Source organism: Pygocentrus nattereri, chromosome 29 (assembly GCF_015220715.1).
Source record: "Pygocentrus nattereri isolate fPygNat1 chromosome 29, fPygNat1.pri, whole genome shotgun sequence".
In the NCBI taxonomy this organism is placed as follows: Eukaryota; Metazoa; Chordata; class Actinopteri; order Characiformes; family Serrasalmidae; genus Pygocentrus; species Pygocentrus nattereri.
In genome coordinates this window covers 18,896,357-18,923,224 of record NC_051239.1, presented here as the reverse complement: position 1 = coordinate 18,923,224, position 26,868 = coordinate 18,896,357, and the positions used below count along the sequence as shown (strand labels likewise).

Below are 26,868 nucleotides of genomic sequence, written 5' to 3'. Positions count from 1 at the left end.
ATAAAATTCATAAATAAAGTTTGAACATTTAAACGTGAAATTATACTGGGTCATTTTAATGGTTGTCAAACTTTTTAGGCCCCTTAACATCAGTATTTGGGATTGGAAATATTCCTGGAACCTCTTATTGCACTGATGAAAGGAGGGGGCGGGGAGGGAAACCTTCTCCAGGTAGCTAACAGAAGGGGCTGCTATTTAGAGCAACTGGAATCTCTTTTTTCCTGAGCATAATTGGGCATCATTCCACACAACATGACCAAAGATGTGGCTAAAGGGACTTCACGACACAGACACACTCTTGGTTAGAGACGTTAAGCCAGGGTATTCAGGAAATCCATACAGTGTCCGATTAAAAGCTTGAGCACCACATTTTCTGCACAGATGACCCTCAACTGTATATGTTTGAACCTGATTACATGCATAAAGAAGCGCATCAGTTGGAGGCTGGACCTCTTAGCGTGAAGCTGAAGTTAGTTTCATATTCAGCTTCTTATTCTAAGTTTCTGTTCCACCTTAAATGGTGCAACATTTAAGGTAGACTAGAATAAGCTGACTAGCTGCTCCAGATCTAAACTAAAGAAACAAAACTTGGACACTAAACATGTCTTGGCTGATCCACTCTATTTGGGGTAAATGAAAGATCATGTCAATTTGAAATAAAGGGGGGCTGGATTGGGGGGCTGGATCTCTTGAAGAAGTGCGAGGTTTATCAGACATAGTCATAAAAATGCTGTTTTACATTCAGCTCAGTACTACACTGTTTTAACAGCCACTGTGGGAGCTGATCAGTGGAGAAGCAGGGGACCTTCTCATGGTAAAGCCATAACTACTCTTACTCAGGAGTTAAGAGCACCAGTCTCTCCATTACCAGATGTGTTTACCGCAATGATGCCATTGTCATCTTTCATTTCGATCTCATTAAGATGCGCTTGATTGTAATAAATGTAAATCCCTTGCATAAATGTTAATGATTGTGCAAATAAAGTTAATCAAGATGGCGCTTCATTACTCGTTATGGGGTATGCATAAATCAGGCCAGCAGAGGCCTTGAGAAATGAATGGAATGACTAAGGTGAGTCCTAATATAACACAATTCCACTGTTTGTTCAGAACTTCCGCTTAACTGAATCACTGAGATGCAAAGTTAAAGTCATTCAGAGTGAACTGATGTGACATTTACAGGTATCGTTACAGTGGTACTGATAGGAACCAGGGGGAATCATGTCTACAACACAAAGGCAAAAACTTTATTTACTAACCAAAATGACAAATAGACCTGCACATTTTAGAAATAATGTTGATTTGAATAATAGAAAAGTGCTAAAAATACTTTATCCATATATTTTTGCCCAATAATGCCGCAAATTTACCACTATGCCATTGACTAAAAACAAATAACGTTGTTTACATCTCAATGATTGGGTTAAAAAACCTATGGAATTTCCATTTGAACAGCCATTCACTGAAATACTTCAGGGAACTAAGCATCCCTCAAGAGTCGTAATACATTTAAGAGAATAGGCCTAAATTTCACACTAATTAGGCCCCCAGCCTAGTAGTCTCTGACTTTTGCATACTACTGCAAATTAATATTAAGTTAGTTGTTACTGAGTAATATAGATACTGAATATTAAGACTTCTGACTACTAATTGAATAGCAAATCACAGTTTAAGAGGTTTTAATCAGACGTGTTCATAAGCCCTACGAAAACGTGTTACAGACTGAGACTGTAAAGTGGGCGTTTTTTAAAAGCCTGCACTTCTTGCTGTTCTGTTGAAACGTGTCTGTCCCTCCCTGCATTGATTCCATCTCCACAGATAATTCCCAGCTGACCTGCCAGGACACATAACCACAGACAAAACAAGTAAATAAACAACTACATTTATAAATAAATAAGCCCTTGGACGTGCTCAGTGGACTTGGCCTCTTAAGAATGAGTTTGGCCTGAGGGCGAACAACTTGACCCTCACTGTCTCAAAGCCACTCTCCTTGGCCCACTTCCTTCTCGCTCCCTATCTCCTCTCTCCACTTCCTTTCGCTTCCCTTTTACCCTCCTCTCTCTCTCTCTCCCTTACTCGGTTTTTGTCGTCTTTCATCCCTCTGCCCCGTGAATCTCTCTCTTCTCACGCTTACTTTCTCACCATCCTCATTAAAGGGCGATACGGCCCCGCTCCATCCTCTCATCCTCCCCCTCGGCGTTTCTGCGCTTCACACCTGAGCGCACCATCAAGTCTGAACAGACTAATGGAAATTCTGTCACAGCCTTGAGAGACATTACTCCTGCTTCCTGAACACCCCCCACACTCACACTTCAGCACACGCCAGCATGCACACACTACCATGAAGATGTAGACAGTGACATTAAGAGAGAGCGAGGCACAACCTAACACAGGGTAAGGGGTAACTGATATTTTATAGGGTTAAATATGCTGAAGTAGAATGTGTATTTGGCCATCTTCTCAGAGCAATATCCATCATGAGGATTGTTTTTTATCATATAAGTAAGTTTTTTCATCACATATTGTTTTTAAACAAAACTGAATATTACAATATGCCTAAATTTGAGTAGTGAAATAGTGCAGAATCTTGGATATTTTGTCTTCATTTTACTCATCATACTTTAAAATTTAAAAAATTCTAAAATGTTCCAAGAGTTTCAATGACGTCTGATTTTTGGACCCCACCATATATATATAAAAAAACCAAAAAAACAAACATCTCCAAAATAATAACATTACAGGAAAAGGCAAAAACACTGTAAGTTAACATTGAGGCAAAGAGATTTTTTTCCCAAGAGGTTTCAGAGCATTTCTATTGGTCCATTTAACATGAAATACAATGTACAGGACAGCTCTCTCTCTCTCTCTCTCTCTCTTTATATATATATATATATATATATATATATATATATATATATATATATATATAGGCCCAGAAATATTTGGACAGTAACACAAGTTTTGGCATTTTAGCTGTTTACCAAAACATATTCAAGATACATTTGTATAATTAACATGGGCTTACAGTGCAGACTCCCGGCTTTAATTTGAAGGTATTCACATCCTAATTGGAGGAAGGGTTTAGAAATTACAGCTCTTTAATATGTAGTTGCCTCTTTTTTAAGGGACCAAAGGTAATTGGACAATTATCTCAAAAGCTATTTCATGGGCTGCACGGGCTATTCCCTCATTTATCCATCATCAAATAACTAAGTAAAAGGTCTGGAGTTGATTCCAGGTGTGGCATTTGCATTTGGAAGCTGTTGCTGTGAACCCACAACATGCGGTCAAAGGAGCTCTCAATGGAAGTGAAACAGACCATCATTAGGCTGAAAAAAGAAATCCATTGGAGTAGAAATGTTAGGAGTGGCCAACAGTGGGGAAAAAAGAGCGCACTGGTGAGCTCGGGAACTCAAAAAGGCCTGGACGTCCACGGAAGACAGTGCTGGATGATCGCAGAATCCTTTCCATGGTGAAGAAAAACCCTTCACAACATCCCCCCCACGTGAAGAACACTCTCCAGGAAGTAGGTGTATCAGTATCTAAGTCTACCATAAAGAGAAGACTTCAGGAGAGCAAATACAGAGGGTTCACCACAAGGTGCAAACCACTAATCAGCCTCAGAAACAGAAAGGCCTGATTAGACTTTGCCAAAAAACATCTAAAGAAGCCTGGAACTTCGGGAACAGCATTCTTTGGACAGATGAAACTAAGATTAACCGGTACCAGAATGGTGGGAAGAAGATAGTATGGAGAAGGCTTGGAATGGCTCATGATCCAAAGCACACCACATCGTCTGTAAAACATGGTGGAGGCAGTGTGATGGCACAGGCATGCATGGCTTCCGACGGCACTGGGTCACTAGTGTTTACCGATGATGTGACAGAAGACGGAAGCAGCTGGGTGAATTCTGACATGTACAGGGATTTACTTTCAGCTCAGGTTCAACCAAATGCAGCAAGGTCGATTGGACATCACTTCACAGTGCAGATGGACAATGACCTAAAACATATTGCGAAAGCAACCCAGGAGATTTTTAAGGCAAAGAAGTGGAATATTCTGCAGTGGCTGAGCCAATCACCAGATCTCAACCCGATCGAACGCATTTCACTTGCTTAAGACAAAACTTAAGGCAGAAAGACCCATAAATAAGCAACAACTGAAGACCGCTGCAGTAAAGGCCTGGCAAAGCATCACAAAGCAGGAAACTCAGCATTTGGTGATGTCCATGAGTTCCAGACTTCAGGCAAAGGATTTTCAACAAAGTATTAAAAATTAACATTTCATTTATGGTAAAGTTAATTTGTGCAATTACTTTTGAGCCCCTGATATGAGGGGCTGAAATTCCTAAATGTTTCATAGGATATTTTTGTTCAACCCCTTAAATAAACCTGAAAGTCTGCACTTCAGTTGCATCTCAGTCGTTTAATTTCAAATCCCACGTAGTGGCATACAGAGCCCAAATCATGAAGATTATGTCACTGTCCAAATATTTCTGGGCCTAACTGTGTGTGTGTGTGTGTGTGTGTATATATATATATATATATATATATATATATATCGCTGCTGTCAGAACAGAACCTCGTATCTCCATTGTTGCCATTGTTCAGTTTTTTACATAACTTGAAAATGCCTGTTGTTCTTTACATTGTATGTAAATGATGAATGGACCAAAAGAAACAGCCCAAAATAATTTGAAAAAAGTTTCACTGACTTGCATTGAAAGTAAAGCGTGTTTTTTGCTTCTCCTGTAAAGTTGCCATTTTGGAGATACAAGGTTTTGTTCTCCTATAACAGTGAAATATACATACATATACATACATTTACACATAGGCTGATGGCTGACTGGCCTCTTCCCTGAGTACACCTACCTTGGATCGTAAAAACTCCAGTTTACACACACACACACACACACACACACTTCCCTCTCATGTAACTGCATCAACATCACTGCTGCCAATCACACTTGTCAAAACATCGCCAGAGAGACAGAGAGAGGAGTGCGATGAGACAAGCTGGCTTCAAAGAGACAAAGCACTACTACAGACCATGTGTGAGTGAATCTGTGAGAGAGGGAAAGAGAGAGAGAGAGAGAGAGAGAGAGAGAGAGAGAGAGACTTGGAAATACTACGAAGATCAATTATTTGCACTCACTAAATCAAGCAATGGGACTGAACTATAATGTCAACATTATCCTCAAACAAACATGCAATGCATTTCAGGTCATTTTTACAGCCAGTCATGTAGACTCAATTCATGTGATTGATCTCAAGCCATAAAATGGACTTGACTTTGCAGAATTATTGATCATATTGTTTGCAGGTACCGATACAGTTACAAACATCCTGGTGTACAGCTAGAGCCTTTAAGTTTAAGTTAATGTAATCCTAAATTTGACCAGAAAACCTTTTCCTAATGAGACTTGGAGGCATTAAGCTCAAGACATGTGACCAAGCTAGACCTGACTTCAATACAGTAAGTTGGCACTTGTCTTAAACCTTAGCCATAATGCTAAGAGACTCTAACTGAAACTTGAAAGGGCAGTAAGGCTGTTTCATTCTGCAGAGCACAGACAAGAAAAAAAATCCTTGTTCAAGGGCACGGTGGAAAAAGATTTAATGAATGACTGCACTGGGGATCAACCTAATGCCCATCCATGTAATTGGCCTAGCCACAGAAAACCACCAGTTCAAATTTTTATATGTACATTGAAGCTATTTTAAATTGTAGTCCATTGCACAAAAATGACCTGAAGCTGTAAAAGAATAATTTGGTTGACTTTTGCACTGCTTGCCTTGACCGTCAAAATCACCCAAAACTGTGAACACAAAATCCACATTTTTTTAAACATGGAACTTGTAGTTCTTTTACATAATTTTGTAGTCCATTGACCCAAAACAATGTGAAATAGCTACTAACCTCTGTGAGGTGCGGGTTGGGGTTGAAGCCGCACTGATTGCAGACAGTAGTGCGACACTGGGTGCACTTATTAAAGTTGGGTGCTCCATCAGCACTGGTCAATTCTGTGGTGTTGCAGATTGGGCACAGCTTACTGCTGGGCATGGGGGCTATCTGGGGGACAGAGTAGGGTGAGCTAGGTGCACTGCCCCGGTCAGGAGACACTGATGGGGATCGACCCGATCGTCCCACGCTACTGCTGCTGAAGTCCACCTGAAGGTTCCGTCTAGAGGCATGCTGACCGGGACCTTGGTCAGTTCCAATGCCGTGGGTGGATGCTTGAGTCTGTGACTGAGGGGTCGTAGAAGGTCTGGGGCTTTCATGGGTGGCCAGTCTGTAAGGGTCTCCTCGTCCTGATACGCCTCCCATGCCCCCCATGCCACCCATGCCCAGGCCACCAGCCGTTCCAACACCACTGGTGGGCCCATAGCCTGGTTTGGGGCTTGGAGGCGCTCCAGACAGTCTGAAATAGAACAAGTGCGAGAAAGACAGAGAAAGATAGAGATCATCATTTTGCTGTTTAACTAATTACATCATCAGCATTCAAGTCATGAGTCTGGAACCACTGAAAGACAGTGACTGATTTTCTGCATTTTTTTCATGAAGAATACACGGTAAGAATATATAGTCTAAATTTTCTCTGCAGCTACAACCTCCTGTTAGCAAAGAACATTGAGATGTAAATAAAATTCAACTGCTTTCAAGTCTTCCCTTCCCTCAGCATACAATACAAAATTTACTCAGCCTTTAAAGTCCAGTCAGGATTTACTGACTATACAGCATGTGTGTTTAGAAGGACACAAAAATGACTTCTACATTTTTCACTTGTGTGTGTGCGAAAGGATCTCACTGAGTCTGTTGCGAAGATATAAATAACTACAGTTTTTGGCAGTCATTATCCCTGAACCAGCAGGCATAGCTCCAAGAAAGTCTGCTTTGTGTTTGTTCAGACCTGTTTGTGCTCTTGACTTCAAGTGTAATTTTTAAAAGGTTATATAGAGTGAAGGTTCAATACCCCTGCTGGGTAAAATGTAAGGTAGTGCTCCAGATAAACCTAATACACGCAGTACACTATTACATACTATACACAGTGTGACTTTGGCAGCTGAGAGAAATTTAAAAGCTCTTTATTTGGGCAGTAAATGTTTATTTGCATGAAAGAACACTAATATTATGATTATTATTACAATTAATAGTCTTTTTTATGTTAGTCAATGTTTCCGTTTAACCATTTTCAAACCCCTCGTTGCATTTAACACCTTGTTTAGCTAATCAATGCGTCAAAGCTACACTACGTAAGTCTCTGGTAGGAGAGTTCTTTTTCTTCTTCTGACTCAGTAATGCTACTTTTTTCAATTTTAACAAGCATCTTAAACAGAGAAACCTGGAACAAACCTGTGTTCTTTAAAATATCAGGACGTCAACTACTTTTTTCAACTACCACTTTATATGTGATACTTTTCAAACCAAAGGTATACAAAATTACAAGTTTTCAAATGAATTGCATTTGTATTTACTCAAAATTCCCGCAGTGAGCACAAGTTGACGCAAAGACACCCTTACTAGAAAAAAAACTGCTTAGACCAGCATCGCTGTGTCACGATTGGCCCCTCCCAGTCCTGTCCATGTGTTTGTGTTTTGGTTTAGCCCATGTGCATTTTGTTTTGGTCCAGCCCCCTCGTTTCATGACTCCACCCCTTATTATTTCCACCTGTCCCTCATCAGTCCTGTTGTATTTAAGCCCTGTGTTTGCCCCTTGTGTTTGTTGGTCTTTGTGTTGGATGTACTGGTTTATGTACTGTTGTTTGTTCTGGTTTGTCTATCATGTCTGCCCCCTGGACCATTTGGACTATGACCCTGGACCATTTGCCCTTAATAAATCTCGCTTATCTCCACATATATCTCCTCGCTCCTCGTTACAAGCTGGTCACCAGCAAAGCCAACATATCGCTGCTGTCGGAACAAAATCTCATTTTTCATTTTTTGACATAATCTGAAAATGCCTGTTGCTCTTTACATTGTGTGTGAATTTCATAGTCAATGAACCAAAACAAACAACCCAAAGTTACTTGGAAGAAAGTTTGGTTCCATTGACTAACATTAAAAGTAAAGTAGGGTTTTTCCTTCTCCTGTAAAGTTACCATTTTGGAGATATAAGTTTTGTTCTGACAACAGTGACGTTGTGTTTTGGATGCTGGTGTGATGATCAACCAGCAGGACCGTGTTACATTAGCTTTTAAAACTTTGGCAAGTTTCTAATATATCTGAATTCAGAGTGAATATTATATTGCTTAAAAGACCAATTCCGAATAAATGTACTGTAAGGACTTGCAGAAAATATTTAAGATGTTGTTTAGTTTGTTCTTTTGTGAATCCATGGACTCCTAGTATAGGGTCCCCACACATCTTGGCTTAATGTATGTTTTCACTAAAAGTTTGTCCGTTTAGCTTTGAAAACTTTTTTAGGTCGTTTGGTTAGTGACATGCTAAGGACATATTAATGTGGGACATAGAAGTCACAGGTGTGGGACATATGTTTCATGAATTACATTTAGCAACCATTTGGCTTGTTATGACATTAATAAATGATTTATACATGTGTGTATGTGGGAGGTTGTTGGGCTAACAGTGTCGACAGCAATTCAAAGGTCTAAAGACCATAATCCATGATCTGAAAGTAAGTTTGAAAAACATACGCTAGCAGGTCTAAATATATCATGAAGTAGGCTACAGCACTAACTGCACTAGTGTGCTGTTTACTCGCTAATAAGCTAACACTAGTCATGTTATCACACCGATTTGATGTGCTACATTATCACCTTCTGTAAGAGTGTGATTTTGGTGACATGCTCATTATCAAGGAGAGTAAGCTGAAGTGACATGGACAGCTACTTGAGTCAAAAATACAAAATGTAGACAAATACTCTGTATTGGCTATGATTCACTAACTTAAATAAAGGCTGGAGGCAACAGAAAATGTGGCTGAGAGCTTATATCAAGCAGGGTTTTAGCATGCGATGCTAACGCGTCACTGAAGTGAGAGTCAGAGAATGACTCAACATAAAAAATGCTCTGAATCTCTGATTCGTCTGCAAGTGCCTTAAGAACAAAAACTCTCAGCATGAGGGATCTGTCAGCTGTACAGGAACCTCACTGAGACTTTTACTTTTCACCTCTCTGTCAGAAGAGAGGGTGGAAAATTTGCAAAAGCTATTAGCTGCACTTAACATATTTATTCAGCAATTGGTGGGGTTCGTCGTGGGCATTGTAAGCGTGCCAAAAGTGACTTTTACACATTCAGACACACATACATTATTGCACTGCTATATTGCTTTATTGTTTTCAACAGATTAGTTATACTGCTTTGCCTCAATCAATAAAACCTTTATCTCAGTAACCAAAAACACATATTTTGGCTGTTAGCTTCTCATGTGAAAGCCCCATTCAAGAAAATAACAAAGCTTAAGCTCCAGGCTTGAGTTTGAGTTAAAAAAAAATCACTGCCACCGCTTCTTAAGTAACTACAACCCCATTCCCAAAAAGGTTGGGACGCTGTGTAAATGTAAATAAAAACAAAATTCAGTGATTTGCAAATCATTTAAACCATATATCTGATTAAAAATGCTTAAAAAACAACATATTAAATATTGAAAAATTTTTACATTTTGGATTTTGAATTTGATGCCAACAACACAAGGCTGGTAAAGTTGTGTAATGCTTAAAAAACACCTGGTGGTTAATTGGCAACAGGTCAGTAGCATCACTGGGTATAAAAAAAGCATCCCAGAGAGTCTTTCAGAAGTAAAGATGAGGAGAGTTTCACTCCTCTGTGAAAAACTATACAGGCAAATAGTACAAGAATTCAAAAATAATGTTTCTCAGCATAATATAGCAAAGAACTTTTGCTTTTTATCATCAGTGGTACATAAAATTATTAAAAGATTCAGAGAATACAGAGAAATCTCTGTATGCAAGGGATAAGGCCAAAAAACAGGATTTGCTGGCCATGATTTTTGGGCCCTCAGACAGCACTCCATTAAAAACAGATATGGTTCTGTAGTGGAAATCACTGCATGGGCTCAGAAACACTTCTGAAAACCACTGTCTATGAAAACAGTTCACGTTGCATCCACAAATGCTAATTAAAACTCCTGAACGCAAAGAAGAAGCCACCTTCTCTGGGCTAGAGCTCATTTAAAATGGATTAATGCAAAGTGTAAAAGTGTGCTGTGGTCCGACATTTACATTTCTTTTTGGAAATCATGGACACTGTACTCTCTGAGCTAAAGACCACTCAGTGAAGAGATCAGTTTGTTATCAGTGGAGAGTTCAAAAGCCAGTATTCATGATGGTATAGGGGTGCATTAGTGTGCATGGCATGGGTGACATGCACATCTGCGAAGGCACCATTAATGCTGAATGATACATACACGTTTTGGAAATATGTGCTGCCATCCAGATGACGTCTTTTTCAGGGAAGGCCTTGCTTATTTCAGCAAGACAAACCCAAACCACATTTTGCATGTGTTACAACAGCACGGCTTCGTATTAAGAGTCCAGGTGCTAAACTGGCCCGACTGCAGTCCAGACATTTCACCCACTGAAAACTAATATTACTACATAATATGCCACATTATAAAATGAAAAATATGACAAAGGAGACCCTGAACTGTTGAGCAGCTGAAATCCTATATTACACAAAAATGGGAAACACTTCACTTTCCAAATAACAGCAACTGGCCTCCTCAGTTCCCAAATGCTTACAGAGTGCTGTTAAAAGAAGTGGTGATGAAACTCAGTGGTAAACATGCCCCCATCCCTACTTTTTTGGAACATGTTGCTGGCAGCAAATTCAAATTGGATATATATATATATTAAAAAAAAAAACAATAAAATTGATCAGTTTAAATATTTGATATGTTTGTTCATTTGCACATCGTTCAATTTTGTTTTTATTTAAATTTTGCACAACATCACAAATTTCTTAGGGAATGGGGTTGTATTTTAAAATCAGCAAACAGCATGTAAAGACTTACTCTAGCGAAGGACTGAAAAACTGGCTTCTTTACAAACCCTGTAGCTCCTCCTAAAGCCTGAGTAGACTGATAAAACACGGTCAGCAGACAGTTATTAATCTGAGCATTAGTCAACTCTTTTGAGGGATGACTGAGCTGAGTAGTGGGCATATTCTTGAGTGATAAGCCTAGTTTTGGCATTGTACTGGACTTGTGCATACATTACATGGCACGTTTTATGATACAAGCCTCTGCCTCATACTTACATCAATGAAAGGATCTGCACTAGACTTGGGATCTAAATTCAGTGACAAAGACATTTTACTTTGGCCAAGACCAAGTGTATACTACCTAAAAACCAAATGCTAGGAAGCTAACATCTATTCATCATCCAAGCCAGGCAGAAACCCTGAGTATATTTGTGGTACCTGAAAAAAATGCAACTATTATGTTTTGTACAACAATAAAAACAAGATGACAAAGGGTGAAAAGCCTCCCAGTACAGTAGATTACGTTTTGTTTCTTATAAATTGTGGCATTGTGCCGCAGAAGAGTCAGACGAAGCCATTATCACTCCATCAAAGTAGTTCATTTTAACTGAAACAACAAAAGAATCACAGCAATGCCCACTTAGGACACAAGCTGTCTAACCAAATTGGCGAAAGAAACATGGCAGTGCCACCGACTTTAGTGTTTAGCTGCCCTTACCAAAATACACTGACACACGGCTATGACGCCAACTTTTTTACAATCCAGAAGTTCTTATCTCACTTCCCTTCCCTTCCCAAAAGCCCCCCAGCCTTGCCCACAGAACAGAAGTCGAACAGAGAATCAGAAGTATTTCAGCCCACTTAAAGAAACAGGAACACAGACACGCTCTAACATCACAATACACCCAGTTCTCTTGGCTTTAGCTGGACAGCTCAAATCAGAAAAATTAGAAAATGTAATCTGTAATTGACTTTTTCTCATTTCTTATTTTTAAAAATCTGATTAAAAATTGTATAATTTAAACATACAAGTACTAAGTGGAGCTCATGGCTCTGTGTGTGTGTATGTGTGTGTGTGTGTGTGTGTGTGTTTGTATGATGCATGTGTTGATGCATGTAGACGGAGCTGTACAGCCATGTAAACATGCCCTATGACTGAGTGAGCGAGACAAAGAGAGGGTATGTTTAGGAATGACCCTTCTATTACAATGTCGTTTCATCAAGTAGGGACAATGTGTGTCAGACAGCGACCTTCCCATGTCGCCTACAACAGCAATATGAGCAAGCAGAGCAAGCAATATCAGCCACACACACACACACACACACACACGTGGAGAATCACCCGACCTTCATTCTGCTTTAAGCAATATCAAGCTCTCTTGGCTGCATCACTGGAGTATTAGAATGAGTCAACAAACACATAAACACATGCATACACACAAACATGCGGAGTGCAACATGCAGTCCTTGAATTCAAGCAGAAAGTAAAACTACGTTGAAATGACTAAGTCATGCATGTTGCCATTCTCTCTCTCTCTCTCTCTCTCTCTCTCTGTCTCTCTCTCTCTCTCTCTCTCTCTCTCTCTCTCTCTCTCTTTCTGTCTCTCTCTCCCTCTCTCTCTGTCTCTCTCTCTTTCTGTCTCTCTCTCCCTCTCTCTCTCTCTGTCTCTCTCTCCCTCTCTCTCTCTCTGTCTCTCTCTCCCTCTCTCTCTCTCCCTCTCTCTCTGTCTCTCGCTCTCATTTTCTCACGCCACATTCATTCATCCAAAATTGATTTTCTTCCACAGCTGTTACCTGAGTGTGTTTCAGTCACAGCTCTGACTGCAGATGTCATTTGCGTTTCAGTGAGGCAGACGATTCTGTCATACATGCACACACAGACAACAGCAGTTCAAATCATCACTGACACCCACAGATGGAACCTCATATGCAATCGAGTAGGGATGCACCGACATGGGAATTGTGGGCCAATGCCAATGTCTGATATTTGTTACATACATATCTGCTGATGCCAGTATAAACGTTTATACAATATATTTAAAATATATTTATAGAATATATCAAATGTTGAGACTGCATCTATCTGAAGTAGTATTTTTTATGTTTAGAGAGCTACAAATGCGTTTAAATGCATGAAGTGGAGACATTATGGCATAGCAGCCCATACCGATCACTATAGCCGCTTCTGATTCCTATACTATAGTTCATCCTTACCATCAAGCTACATGTCTTAAATGCTTAAGACACCCATAGATGTAATCTTATACACCACAGGCGTAGCTCCAGGGGGGCTTGAGAGGGCCTTGGTCCCCTCACTTGGAAACCAGGCCCCTCCAGGTTCAAAAACTCTTCCAAGGCCAATGAACATCTTACAAAATATAACCGTTGTAAGAAAATCAGCCCTCAAACGTTGACCCTAGTGCTGTAAAAGGTAGGTTTGTGGTTAATTAATTGGATAACTCCTCTTGAGTGGCTTGTTGTGATTACATAGGTTGCTATAGTGCAATGACTAAAGCTCAGGTTTTCTCTGTAGTTCTGTATAAAAGTGATGCAGGGCTTTAAACTAGAGATTAATTTTGTATGTCACACATAAGCTTAAAGACTTAAAGTCCAACATCCTAAAATATGCAAATGAGAGGATTAGCATGTGGTTACAGGATGACTGCGCTAACTTAGCTAACTTGTTTAACTGTGTCTGGACTGTGTAATTAGCTGTAAGCTAAAACACACAAGTGATGGTGGAATTTCAAACAATTCCGGTGTCAAATTTATGTTTCACAACACACATTTCATTTGGACACAATGAAGCTCTGTTAACACACATTTAGAGAGAAAAGACTTCATATCTAAGAGAACAAGCCTATAGTGTTGTGTGCTGAGCCATTAGCTAAGCTGAGCTGCATATTCTTCACACACCACAAGACAGGTTTAGTTCCAGCTCACTGATGATTCACTGATTCCCGTTTACAGGACAAAGACTCAAAACGAAGTAAAGTCAGGTGACTGGTGTCGGAGGGAGAGAAAGACAGAATTTAACCCGCTCTGTAATGTGTTAAGCTAAGCTAACAGGAACCTTTGCAGCTGGAACCTCATATGCAACCAAGGCACACGTCTTAGCATACACATATATGTGAGATACACACTGATATCTGCTAAGTGCAAACAGTCAGCCTGAAATATGGAAAGATAAGAAATTCTCTTTCCCAAACACTCTACTATGCTGTTCTTCTCCTTCATAGACGAATATGACTTTTATTTTCATGCTGTCAACCAGTTAAGTGTGAAGACTCTACTCTTCCACTGATGGGTAAATGCAATAAAGCAAGGAACCGTGTAAGGAAGAAAAAGGAAGAGATTTTCCTCTCGAGATGCCTTTAGTTTTACATTCTGATGCATGCGTACTATAGGAAAAACTCGCCTCTCTGCTGGCAAGAACAACTTTCCCAAAGGCCATGTGCCACATCTGTCAATCATTCATTAAAGCACAGTGTCTATACACTCAGTGAGCACAGCACAGCACAGAGGCACAGTTTGTAGTAAAACTTCCCAGATTTAAATACAGTCAGATGGCCTTGAGGAGTCAAATTTGATGTGACATCTTAGAAATCTGTCAGTTCCAGAAAGGTTCAGTCTGGCCAGACCAGGTGGATGGTCACTTGAACATGACAGACTGCATGAAGTCTGAGGTGACAGGTGTGTGCTATGCCTTATTTCAGCATGGCTGTTACGAATTACCTGTCACAGAAACTGAAAAGATAAATCAGATTTCGAGTTTAACCTCTTTCTGCACGCGCCCATGTGGCCCCACCACTGGTGGAATGGGAATCAACTTATTTTTAATTAAGATAATCAGACAAAATATTTTTGCCTCATAATTATGTTGTAAGATTAACTAGGACACTATAGGCTGTGAGGGGTGAAAGGGGAGCGGTGAGAACTTGCTGGGAAAACAGTTCACGATTCTTCGCTAAGACGGTCATGCAGTGATAAAATCAAACAATCCTGTCCAAGTAACTGCGCCTAATGATGCTAATAATGCTAGTGTGAGCTACATAACATGCTAACGTCACTTTACAAAGTGCTAAGTTTACATTATGGATCAATTAACGCTCGTTGCAATGGGGAGCGAGGAGGCGGATGCACGTGCTGAGATAAGCGAGATTTATTAAGGGCAAATCCAAAATCAGGGCCGAGACAGTCCAGGGTCATAGAGCCAACACGGACAGATCTGGGGGCAGACATGACATAAACCAGACTACAACAGAACAAGCAGAACAGAACAGACAGAACATCCAACGCAGCAAATAACAACCAGCAAAGCAAACAAAGACCAGTCAAAACAAAGGGCAAACACAGGGCTTAAATACAACACTGGGAAGACAAGGGACAGGTGAAAACAATCAGGGGCGGAGTTACAAAACAAGGGGCAGGACTAAGGATGCCAAAACAAAGAAGCATGTGGACTATACCAAAACACAAACAGGACTGGGAGGGGCCAATCGTGACACTCATATAATAATGCTAGGTGATTTTACCCTCACATGGAAGAGTGAAGAATTAACCAAACTGCCTGTTGACTTGATTCTTTCCAAAGGTGCATTTCTCAACAAAGCATTAGAATTCTAGCTGTACTAGGTTCAGTTAATATGCCTGGACCTACAAAAGGAGGAAAGTGAGAAGCAATGATGTTTGGAAACGTATCACTCTCCAAAACACTCAAACAAATCAAGAGCAGATTTATTTTAGACTGGGGAATATTATGTTGCTGTATTAGCGATATTAGAATCTCCACAAGTGATTTTGCTGTCTTATTCCATTCCCTGTAGATGCCTTTAGCAAATGATTTGACTTTACAATCATTTCACAAAAAATGTTCTTACAGGTTGTTAAACTAAGACCTTTAATCTCTTCATTTAGGTGAACAAAACAAAACCCTTAAAAAACATCTGATACAAAGGAGTTACTGCAAAGTTAACCAACTAGTCATTTCAAGGCCAAAGCTACTGCAGAAGCTAATAGGAACGACTCAATGTCTTATCATTACTGCTGTGCATAGAGAGAGAAATAAATGAGAGCCCACACTCATGCACAAACACACATACACACACACACACTCACACACACACACACACACACACACACACACACACACACACACACACACACACACACATGCAAATTAATTATTTTCAATGATTTGTTAACCTGAGGAGATTTCAGAAGAGCTGCTTTCCAAGGAGAAGATGCAGTTCTTCATAACGACTCCACTGAATGTAATTATAGTATATCGTTGCTGTCGGGACAAAACCTTGTACACTGAATGGCCAAAAGTATGTGGACTCCCCTCCCCTAATTATTGAGTTCAGGTGTTACAGCCACAACCATTGCTAAAATCAAGCTCATGTAACATAACTCCATTTTTTCTGTTTTTCATTTTTTCCACAGAATTTGAACTCACCAGCTGCCCTCTACATTGAGTCAAAATTTCCTAATGAATGGAAAAGGTGTGTAGGGATGTGTGTGTGCGTGTGTGTGTGTGTGTGCGTGTGTGTGTGTGTGCTGTGTCTGTGTGTGTGTGTGTGTGTGTGTGTGCATGTGTCTCTGTGTGTGTGTGTGTGTGTGTGTGTGTGTGTGCGTGTGTATGTGTGTGTGTGTGTGTGTGCGTGTGTATGTGTGTGTGTGTGTGTGTGTGTGCATGTGTGTGTGTGCGTGTGTGTGTGTGTTCGTGTGCGTGTGTGTGTGTGTGTGTGTGTGTGTGTGTGTGTGTGTGTGTGTGTGTGTGTGTGCGTGTGTATGTGTGTGTGTGTGTGTGTGTGTGTGCATGTGTGTGTGTGCGTGTGTGTGTGTGTTCGTGTGCGTGTGTGTGTGTGTGTGTGTGTGTGTGTGTGTGTGTGTGTGTGTGTGTGTGTGTGCGTGTGTGTGTGTGCGTGTGTGTGTCAGAGAGAAAAAATGATGTCTTGAGAATTTGTGTTGTTAGTAGAAATGTTGACTGACAGTTGATTGATCCAAACCGCTGCCTGGCTTTTTGCTTTGAGAGCTAGACAAAGAGAACAGTTATGAATAGACACATTTGTAATATTTTGATGTGTCTAATGTAATAATGTGCATGTGCTATTTGCTTTCACATTAGCAGAATGGCAGATAATGTTTGAATTTCCAGTGATATCATGACATATTTTCATAAATATGTCTACTCGTGTTAATGTTCTCTTGCCAAGAGCACCATAATCTGGGCTTACTCCTTCAAACATCTGGAGGATTCTCTGTCCACAAATGTCTTTTTAACCCTTAGAAGAGTTTTTTTTGCTTTACTTTGTGAATAACACTTAGTACAGCATTATAAAGCAAAATATAGACAGTAGAGCATTAAATGCTTATTATTTACACCAGTATTTAAACGGATCATTGGCTCTTTAAACAATTTCTATCATTTAACATATAATAACACCTTTTCCAGTGTGTATTTAAAGGTTATAGATTGTTCAGCGAAAAGTTTTGCATGTTTTATTCAACGTGTTAAGAATTCTGTGAATAAGAATTTATGATAAATTATATGATAGATGATAAAATTATAATAAATGATAAACTGTAAATTGTTTTTCATCTTTTTAACTTGGAATCACCATTTGACTGTTTGGAATCTGCTTTCCATAACACAAAATACACTTGTAATAAAATGGATAAAACGACTAATACGATGCTAATATTCTAGAGGGTATAAACTATTTGAAGCTTTAAAAATCAAAACAAATAGTTATTCTTAGTAATTATTTGACAAGAAATTGCTATAAATATATACAAATGAATAATTTAACAACGTTTGCTTTTTGTATCCTTGTTGTTCCCAACATACTTTAAACTGTGAACAAAACATCAGTTTACATTTTGCTGCATAGTTTATAAAATGTCAACAATTTTTCTATTTTGTTCAAGTTATTACTGAACAATAATTACTAATAAGCTCCGGAAAGTACTTTGAGATTTGATTTCCCCTTTTGAAATATGTTGGATTCTGCACATTTTATGGTAACCATTCCTGATGATATACAGCTTTATTGGTCATTTTAGAACATTCTACTCTTCTATTCCTCAAACTTTCATTTACAGCTTTCTAGGGTCCTTCTAATTATTTGAAATTGTAAACATGCATGCTAGAAACATTTCTATTCACTTGTCGGCAGTCAAATTGGCTTTATGTTATTAAGAACGTTGATTCTAAACTTTTAAACACCAATTCTAAACTTTTGGGTAGTAGATTTACACTCAATTTATATCACGTTTCAACAGCTTTGAGTCTAAACATTCGGTTGGGTGGCAAAATTTTTTTTTTTCATTTTTCACTTTTCATCAACATGAATTCGCAATAACAAACGTTGCTGAAATTGAAAGCTCATCAGAATGACTTTGTTTCAATGTGGGAAACTAAAGTTAACGAATGCTTAAAATGCCCATTAAATCCGTTTTTGTTCTTCATGAGAATGACTCTATTCCATGACTCTACTTCTTTCCACAGAGTTTCACAAATGATATGCCTCATAAAATCCTTTGCCATCACAGCAGCATGCACACTTCCGCACACTGGGATACACACAGTACAGTTTGAAGCCAGAGTGACCGGGGGCAGCGTTCTGTTCTGGGAGATATGCTGTGCTTTTGTCAGACTCTGCCTATCTCACATTAAACACTGCACACCAAACAAAGGGTTCAGTATGTTGAGTGCTGAGAACATACTGTCAGTAATCAGATGGCATTACAAGCTTCCGCCCACAATCCATCTTTAGCTGAATACACATCACTCCCTCTGTTCCCTGGAGCAACCTCAATTTTCTTTAAATTTGTTCACATTACTAGCGCGGGAATCAAGGCCGTTTGTGAAAATTTGTAGGCCATAAGTGACATCCTACTTAAACCACCTACCCACCCAGATCATGTAATTGTGTATCAAAGAGTTTAAAAAATGTATTTATTTTGATCATGAAAAAAGTTAAACGAAGGCAATAATAAACAATAAAATCATGCTTAACTATACATGGATAATTCTACCAAACTGGTTCAAAGTCAGATCTAAAAATCTATTTCGGACTTGTAACAGACTTGAGCTCTCATTGGGATCTCATTTCTTATTTTTACCCCCAGTACAATATGCTAGCTAGCATATATAACGTTAGTGACTTTGGATTCTGTTGACGTTTAATAAATCTGTTTGTGATACACACAAAGTGTTTACTTTATTGATCTGTATGTTGGTTTCTCATAACACTCCATTTGGAGTGTGCCATGGAAAAACCTCTACTTGAAGGGCCATGTAGCCTTAATACTTCACCCTACCCCTCTATTCCAACAGGAATCAAGACACCCTATACCTAGGCATGAACGCATAAAACAGAGGGGTGGGGGTAAGTAGTAGGGACAAGAGGTGAAATTTTTACCCCGACCCCTTGTTCTCCTCTGCAAATTGCACAACCTGCACACTCAATGCAATTCCCTCAAAATTACTCAAAGAAGTACTGCCAGTCATTATAAACCCTCTTTTAACTATAGTAAACTCGTCCCTTAGTCTGGGCCATGTTCCCGAAGCTTTTAAACTAGCAGTTATCAAACCCCTGATCAAGAAACCAAATCTTGATGTTTTGTCTAATTACAGGCCTGTTTCTAACTTACCATTTATATCTAAGATCTTAGAAAAAGCTGTGGCCCAACAACTTAGTTCATATCTGCATAAGAACCATATATATAAAAAAATTCCAGTCTGCATTCAGGCCACACCACAGCACTGAGACGGCTCTAGTTAAGATAACTAATGATCTTCTTCTTGCCTCTGATCAAGGCTACATATCCCTGTTAGTGCTACTTGACCTCAGCGCAGCTTTCAAAAGAATAGACCACAATATTCTCCTAGAAAGGTTAGAAAACGTGGTTGGAGTCACAGGGACGGCCCTATCATGGCTCCAGTCTTACCTAACAGAACGTTATCAGTTCGTCAGTGTAAACAATTTATCTTCCAATTATTCAAGAGTAAGATTTGAAGTTCCCCAAGGCTCTATTTTAGGACCATTATTATTTACACTATACATGTTACCGTTAGGCACAGTTATAAGTAACCATGGTATTAACTTTAGTTAACTAACATAGTTACATAGACAATACGCAACTGTACATATCAGCCAAGCCTGATGACAAATACAGATTAAAGAAAATAGAGGACTGTGTAAAAGACGTGAAATGCTGGATGTTGCGGAACTTCATCCTGCTAAACAAAACAGGTTATAAATAAATAAGAAATAAATCACCAGATGTAATTTTAAATCTCACTGACTTTCCAGCCACACCTGGTTCATCAGCAAAAAATCTTGGCGTTATAATAGATTCAGATTTATCATTCGATCAACACATAGGCGGCATCACTAGAACAGCTTTTCTACATCTTCACAACATCGCCAAGATCAGAAATGCCCTGTCCCTGTGTGATGCGCCTTTATTACTTATAGGCTAGACTACTGTAACACGCTACTGTCAGGATGCACGAGCAGGAATCTGAGCAAACGCCAACTAGTCCAAAACGCCGCAGCCAGGGTCCTCACTAAAACTAGAAAATCTGATCAAATCAGTCCAGTGCTATCATCACTTCACTGGCTGCCTGTTAAATTCCGTATTGATTATAAAATCCTCTTATTGACGTATAAAGCCCTACATGGGCTCGCCCCTGAGTACCTGCAAGACCTTATTTCCCATTATGAGCCATCACGACTATTTAGATCCCAGAGCGCTGGCTTATTAATAGTTCTCAGAATTCATAAGGCTGCAGCTGGGGGAAGAGCTTTTTCTTATAAAGCCCCCAAACTCTGGAATGATCTTCCAGAAACTGTTCGGGACTCAGACACAGTCTCGATCTTTAAAACTAGGCTGAAAACTCACTTGTTCAGTTTAGCTTTTGGTAGGTAATGTTCCCCCTTAGATAAAGGCAGCAGATCCAGGGGTCCATGGACACAGGGGATTATAGTAAACTGAGTCGCTGGTGCTGTCGTCCCGCTGCTCGCATGCGGTTTGTGGATGGTGGCGCGGAGGGATGCCAGACTGTCTCAGAGTGCTGCCGTGTCTGTGTGTCCTTCTGGTTCTCTCCTGTTAGTTAAGCTGTCATAGTCAGATCTGCCGGAGTCGTTAGCCACACTCTGGAAATGTCCACATTCCCTGTTTTATGTACAAACAGACAGAATAAAACTAATTCCCTCTCACTGCCTCACATGTCCGGCTGGACAGTGAAGGACGACTGACTGTCGAGCTCTCCTGCTACCCACTTCAGACCAGCTGCCCACAGCCCAGTTACCGTCACCTGCCTTGGACTAGCTGCCCACCCTACACTGATGTTTTCATAGACTCATAGCTATCACTACTACTAATACTAGTGCTATTAATATTAGTAGTATAATCACTTGTAGGTAGATGGTGAGCCTGCTTCCTCCCAAGGTTTCTTCCTCAGCTCTGAGGGAGGTTCTCCTTGCCACCGTTGCCCCTGGCTTGCTCACCAGGGGGGTTTTACATTCTTGTTAAAACTTTGTCTTTACTGGAATTCTGTGAAGCTGCTTTGTTGTAAAAAGCACTACAGAAATAAATTTGATTTGATTTGATTTGATTCCAGTGTCACCTTTCCCCATGGAACTGAATTATAAGGGTTAGTGGTTGAAATCTTTTCCAAAGGAATGGGGCAACCCTCAAATAAAAAAAAATATATTACTTAATTAACAGACTACTGTGACTACAGTGGTGCTCTGTTGGTGACCCTGCCAGTCCGCAGTGATAGCAGCTAAATTAGCTAAATTTAGGGAATCATAAGCCTCCAAAGAGGAGTGATGAGACAATTATTTATTATCAAGTCTTCTTATTCAAATTTTCCCGTTCCACCTTATGGTTGTGACGTCTGAGGCAGAACAGGTGGAACAGGAAATTTAGCTAGCTGCTAAGACCTTGCCGTGCTAGTAGTGATTTTTATGTTTGTTATGAAGAAAAGGACCATAATACATTGAAATGACATTAAACTAAGATAATACAGTGGTTATGGTAATTTTGTAACAGAAAAAATACTCATAATTGTGGGTTTCTTTGGCCGTCTTGTCAGTTTTTCTTTTCCTCTCATAACACTCCGTTTGAAGTGTGCCTCTGAAAAGCCTCTGTTTGGAGGGTCATGTAGCCCTAGCACTTCACCCTACCGCCCTATCTCAATAATAACTGGGACACCCTAACCCCAGATGTGAATGCACAAAAAGGAGGGTTAAGGGCTAAGTGGTAGGGGCGAGGGGTGAAATGGGATGGGGCCTTAGACTTGGACACTCAGTGCAAAAGGACAACTTATGCCTTAATCATGTTTATTTTGTTAAATGAATTGTTTTTACAGAATTACCATAACAATGGTATAAGCTCACTTAAAGCAAAATGTTTTTCAAAACTAGTTTAGATTGTCACCAACACAATAATTATGTTCAATGAAAAAATGTTTTGGGACAGACACCTCCCAACAGAGAGCACACTAAAAATGACAATATGAGCTATATTTAGTTTAATACTCAATGCCTTGGGTTTAAATAGATAACACGCCTACTTTTTCCTATAATATATTGTTTTGTTCTGTTTTTTTTTTTTGCTGTAGGATCGCAGAACTAATTTGGTGCAATGGCCCAGATATGCTAGCTGACAGTTGCGGTCTTTTACTACTTAGTCCATCCATTTTCCAATCCATCCATTTTCCAAGCCGCTCCTCCGTCACGGTCGCAGGGGGGGGTGCTGGAGCCTATCCCAGCAGTCATCGGGCGGAAGGCAGGATACACCCTGGACAGGTCGCCAGCCCATCACAGTAACAATACATAGTAACAACAAAAATAAAGAAGCTCTGAACCTGCCTTAGAGTCATTTCCAGCACTTTTTTATTATGATTGTTTGTTAACTTATGCCTTAACACCCAGACACACCTTCCTTTTTCTTAGTAATTATCACAAAATGTATAATTATTGAGGTATTTGTTAAAATATGTATTGCAACATGCAAACTTTTTTATTATTATTATTATTATTATTATTATTCCCTTCAAAAATATAACTTGTTTAATGTTGATATTTTTAATATTGATGCATAGAGCAGGAAATATCAATATGATAAATGTACTTGTAGTAATAATTATAATTATGAATAATTTTATGTTTGTATATATGTATTTGCATATATGTACAGATGATTTTTAAATTCTAATAGAGCACAGCCATTCAGCAGTTGTGCTGCAATTAGTTTTGGCTTGAGTGTGAGACGTGTCACCCTCATATGAAAATCAAAATACAATTGAAATATACAGCACATGTTAATCTTAACTAACCTATATGTAATCCATATGTACACTTTAAAAGCAAGCACTATTTATAATTGTTATCAGTAATTTCAATGTAGCCTCAGCCCCCGGTCATGGCTATAATTGACTATTCCCCATTGCTATGTGATGACAGACAACAATCTGCATAAAGAGGATAGAGAATTTCTGGGAGTAGAAAGTAAAACTTTAACAAAGTTAAACAAGTGCAGCAAAGAAACGTAAAAAGAGGAAGAAAAAATAAGTTTGTTGCTACTCTCCCAAGCCTAATGTTTTAAGAGTACTGCACAATAGACCTTACACGATGCAAGCTTTAATGTCAGGATGGCATATATAGCTCCAGTGCTGGAGTAATTACTCAAGAAAAGTAATCCTGTACTTTCTTTTTCTAAAAATGTTACTTATCACTTCATGTAAAGGTATTCCCACAGCTCATTATTTTACTTCTATTTTATTCTGTACAACATTATTTCACTATATTAGCAGAAAATATTGCTTGTTTCAAGCTCTCAGAACATGCAAAATGATCTGCCAATATAGTGAGTTCATTTCAACTAATAAAACTACTTAAAAAGTTTCTAGAAACACGTTAAATCATTTCATAGCATTCTTACAGCAATCACAAAATGAGAAATATTAATACATCTTAATACTGACAAATAAAGCATGATTTACCAGCATGATTTCAAGATATAATTGCTTGAAGTTATTGTTATGTCACTAATCTAAAAATGTGCATCCATGGAGCCTCACTCCCATCTTTTGCCTGTAGAGCCCCAGAATCACTAAATCCACCCCTGGCCACTTGTGGCTAATGGGCCCTAAGCAATTGTTTCCAAATGACCCTGTTGGACCTTTGGTCAAGGTTTACAGTTGAGCTCAGCTTATATATGCACCATAGACTACATTTGCCAGAGATGTCTGCAAAGCCTCCTTCTGTCACCAATAGAAACACCCTAAGCCTGTCTGAAGTATCCTCCCCCTGAGACAGCTCCCAAACACTCGCAGAATGGAAACAACTTGGCTTATTTCATGCTACTTGTGGTAAAAAGGATTAATTTGCAATGCAGAGACTGGCAAAGGGACTAAATGGGACAGCAGATATAAATAGCTTTTTTACCACAGGACCTGCTGCTTTCCTGCCAGATTGAACATTTCACTTGTTTTTTATTCCCTCGTTCCAGTGGATGGGTATGGTCATGCATCTGTTCTCCGTGGTAGCCCCTAGAGAAATCCTGGACAAGTTTTGCCAGGGAAATAAATAAAGAAATAAATAAAACGAACAATTTATTTATGAGGGTTTTGTCCTTGACATGTAGGTAGGTGGTTATTTTTCTCCTTAGTTATATTAAATAATGTTTACTTGACTTAATATTATTTTTTCTCAACTGTTAAAATTGAGCATTGGAGATAAGCACAAAGAACATGACTGGAGGCAATGATATGTGGCAGCCAGAAAATGGAATGGGCCTTCCACGCATATGAATGCAAGTGAAGTTTTAATTCAAGCGAATTAAAGGTTTAAAGGACCCATATGACTTTCTTTTGTATTTTGCTTGTGAGGTCCACTTATGATTGTGTGCTAAACCACTGTATTCTGATTACATGGATATAAGTAAATGCCTTGGTTTTTATTACATCTAATAAACTGTGGATTCAGATCACACCTTTTTTGCAGCTTACTTTTCATATATAAACTAGAGGTCAATGGTATGTTTTGAGACTTTAACACTGCTGAAATACTACATCAAATGCTTTTAACCCCTTAGTCCCAGGCTTACAGACTAAGGCTTATTATTTAGAAACTTCAGGGAAAGTTGTCATGCACAGAGATGGGAAAAATTAGGCTTTAATTCAGAAAAGTAGAATACAAGCACAGTAGCCTAATAAATCAAAGTGCAGGCAAATAGGGCAAACAGACCTAAAATCACGCAGAAGTCCAAAAGGTCAAAAAACAGAGTAGCAAACAATAACTCTATAACGGTAATCTGGCTCAGTACTCAATTAGCATGCAAGAGACTTTGCAGTTGAGGTAAGAAAACAAGTTTAAATAGCAGGAATGGAAAGAGGAATAAGTAGAGGGTGGAGCCAATGGTCAGTAGACAGGTGACGCCAAGCTTAGGAGAGAGAAGGCAGGCAAAACTTGGGACCTGACATTAACCCCCTTTACAGGAACGGATTCCGTCCAGATGGTGCAGTGCAAGGCAGTCCCTCAAGATGAAACTCTCTCATCAACTTGGAGTTGACACTGTCCCAGGACCCAACACCGCTCCTTGGGACCATACTCCTCCCAGTATACGAGGTACTGAATCCAGCATAGCATGCACAGAATATGCCGAGGACCCATTACCCTCCAAAGCTGAAGGGGGTGTGTTGGTTGAGTTGCCTCAGCCAAGGGAGCAGTGACCACTGGTCTAAGGTGGGAGACATGAAAGGTAGATGAAATATGGAAATTTGGAGGCAACTCTAATTTGTATGTTACATGCTGGATAACCTTGAAAAGTCCTGTATAACGTGGACAAGGCAACCTCAATTTAATGTCATGAGTGGACAGCCACACTCTGTCACCAGGTTGAAACTTGAGAGCATCGCTATGGTTGCATCTTCCCAAACACATTCTACCTTCAAAAACCAGTCATCCTCAGACGGCACCTCCCCACTGCCTACAGTCCATGGAAATAATTGCGGTTGATAGCTCATACTCAGCTCATGGAAGGAATTCAGCCCAGTGTTCTTGCTGGTCATAGCAATAGCTAGGTAGAAAATGAACTAGTTCCTTGTTCATTCTCTGAACTTGTCCATTTCCTTGTGGGTGCTACACATGAGGACAGGGTCACAGTAACCCAAAGCCTTTACTGGAAAGATTTCCAGACCCAAGATGAAAACTGTGGTCTGATAAGATGTCCTCTGGGATCTCAAAATAGAGTAACACCTGTTTCCCAATTGTAAGAGCATTAGATGTACTGAAGAATGGAATAGAATCACATGGAAAATCTATTAACCGCCATAAGGAGGGTTGTATGACCATCAGAAGTGGGTAAATCAGTAATAAAATTGGTCTTTCCCGTACAGGTAGGGGTAGGAACCTACCTGAAGAAGCATGTCTAGGTCATTTGGTGGAAGCACATACTGAACATGAGTGCATGAACAATACAACATCCTGTCCAAGCTTAGGCCACCAGTATCTCTTAGAGCAGAGCTGGAAAGTGCAATGAATATGTGGGTGTCCAATGCTGACTGAAGCATTTGCCCAAATCAGTAGATCTCCTCTCTGTCCTTAAGGAACATGAGTATGGTCAGGAGGACACTGGGAAGGAATAGGTTCATTTTGCGCCTGTCTAATTTCTTCATTGATGTCCCATAGATTGGATGTTGTAAAAACAGACAGGGGCACAACAGTGTCATGCTCTGTTTGGTACTCATCCATTTAAAAAATTTGAGACAGTGCATCAGATTTGGCATTTTTAGACCCAAGACGATAAGAAATGGGAAAGTCTAAATGAGCAATGAAAGAGGGCCGACCTGGCTTGTTAAGTCATTTTCCCTCCAGGTTCAG

The 26,868-nt window shown here is 39.6% G+C and overlaps 1 protein-coding gene across 4 annotated transcripts in view; it reads right to left on the bottom strand.

The window, feature by feature from the left end:
- The window catches only part of bsna (bassoon presynaptic cytomatrix protein a), a 187,942-nt gene that overhangs the window by 149,716 nt on the left and 11,358 nt on the right, over window positions 1–26,868 (bottom strand). For all 4 annotated transcript variants that reach the window (XM_017724466.2, XM_017724468.2, XM_017724469.2 and 1 more), the window contains exon 2: window positions 5,920–6,421. In XM_017724466.2, the coding sequence (XP_017579955.1) occupies window positions 5,920–6,421 (502 nt within the window). The remainder of the gene's footprint in view (window positions 1–5,919; window positions 6,422–26,868) is intronic.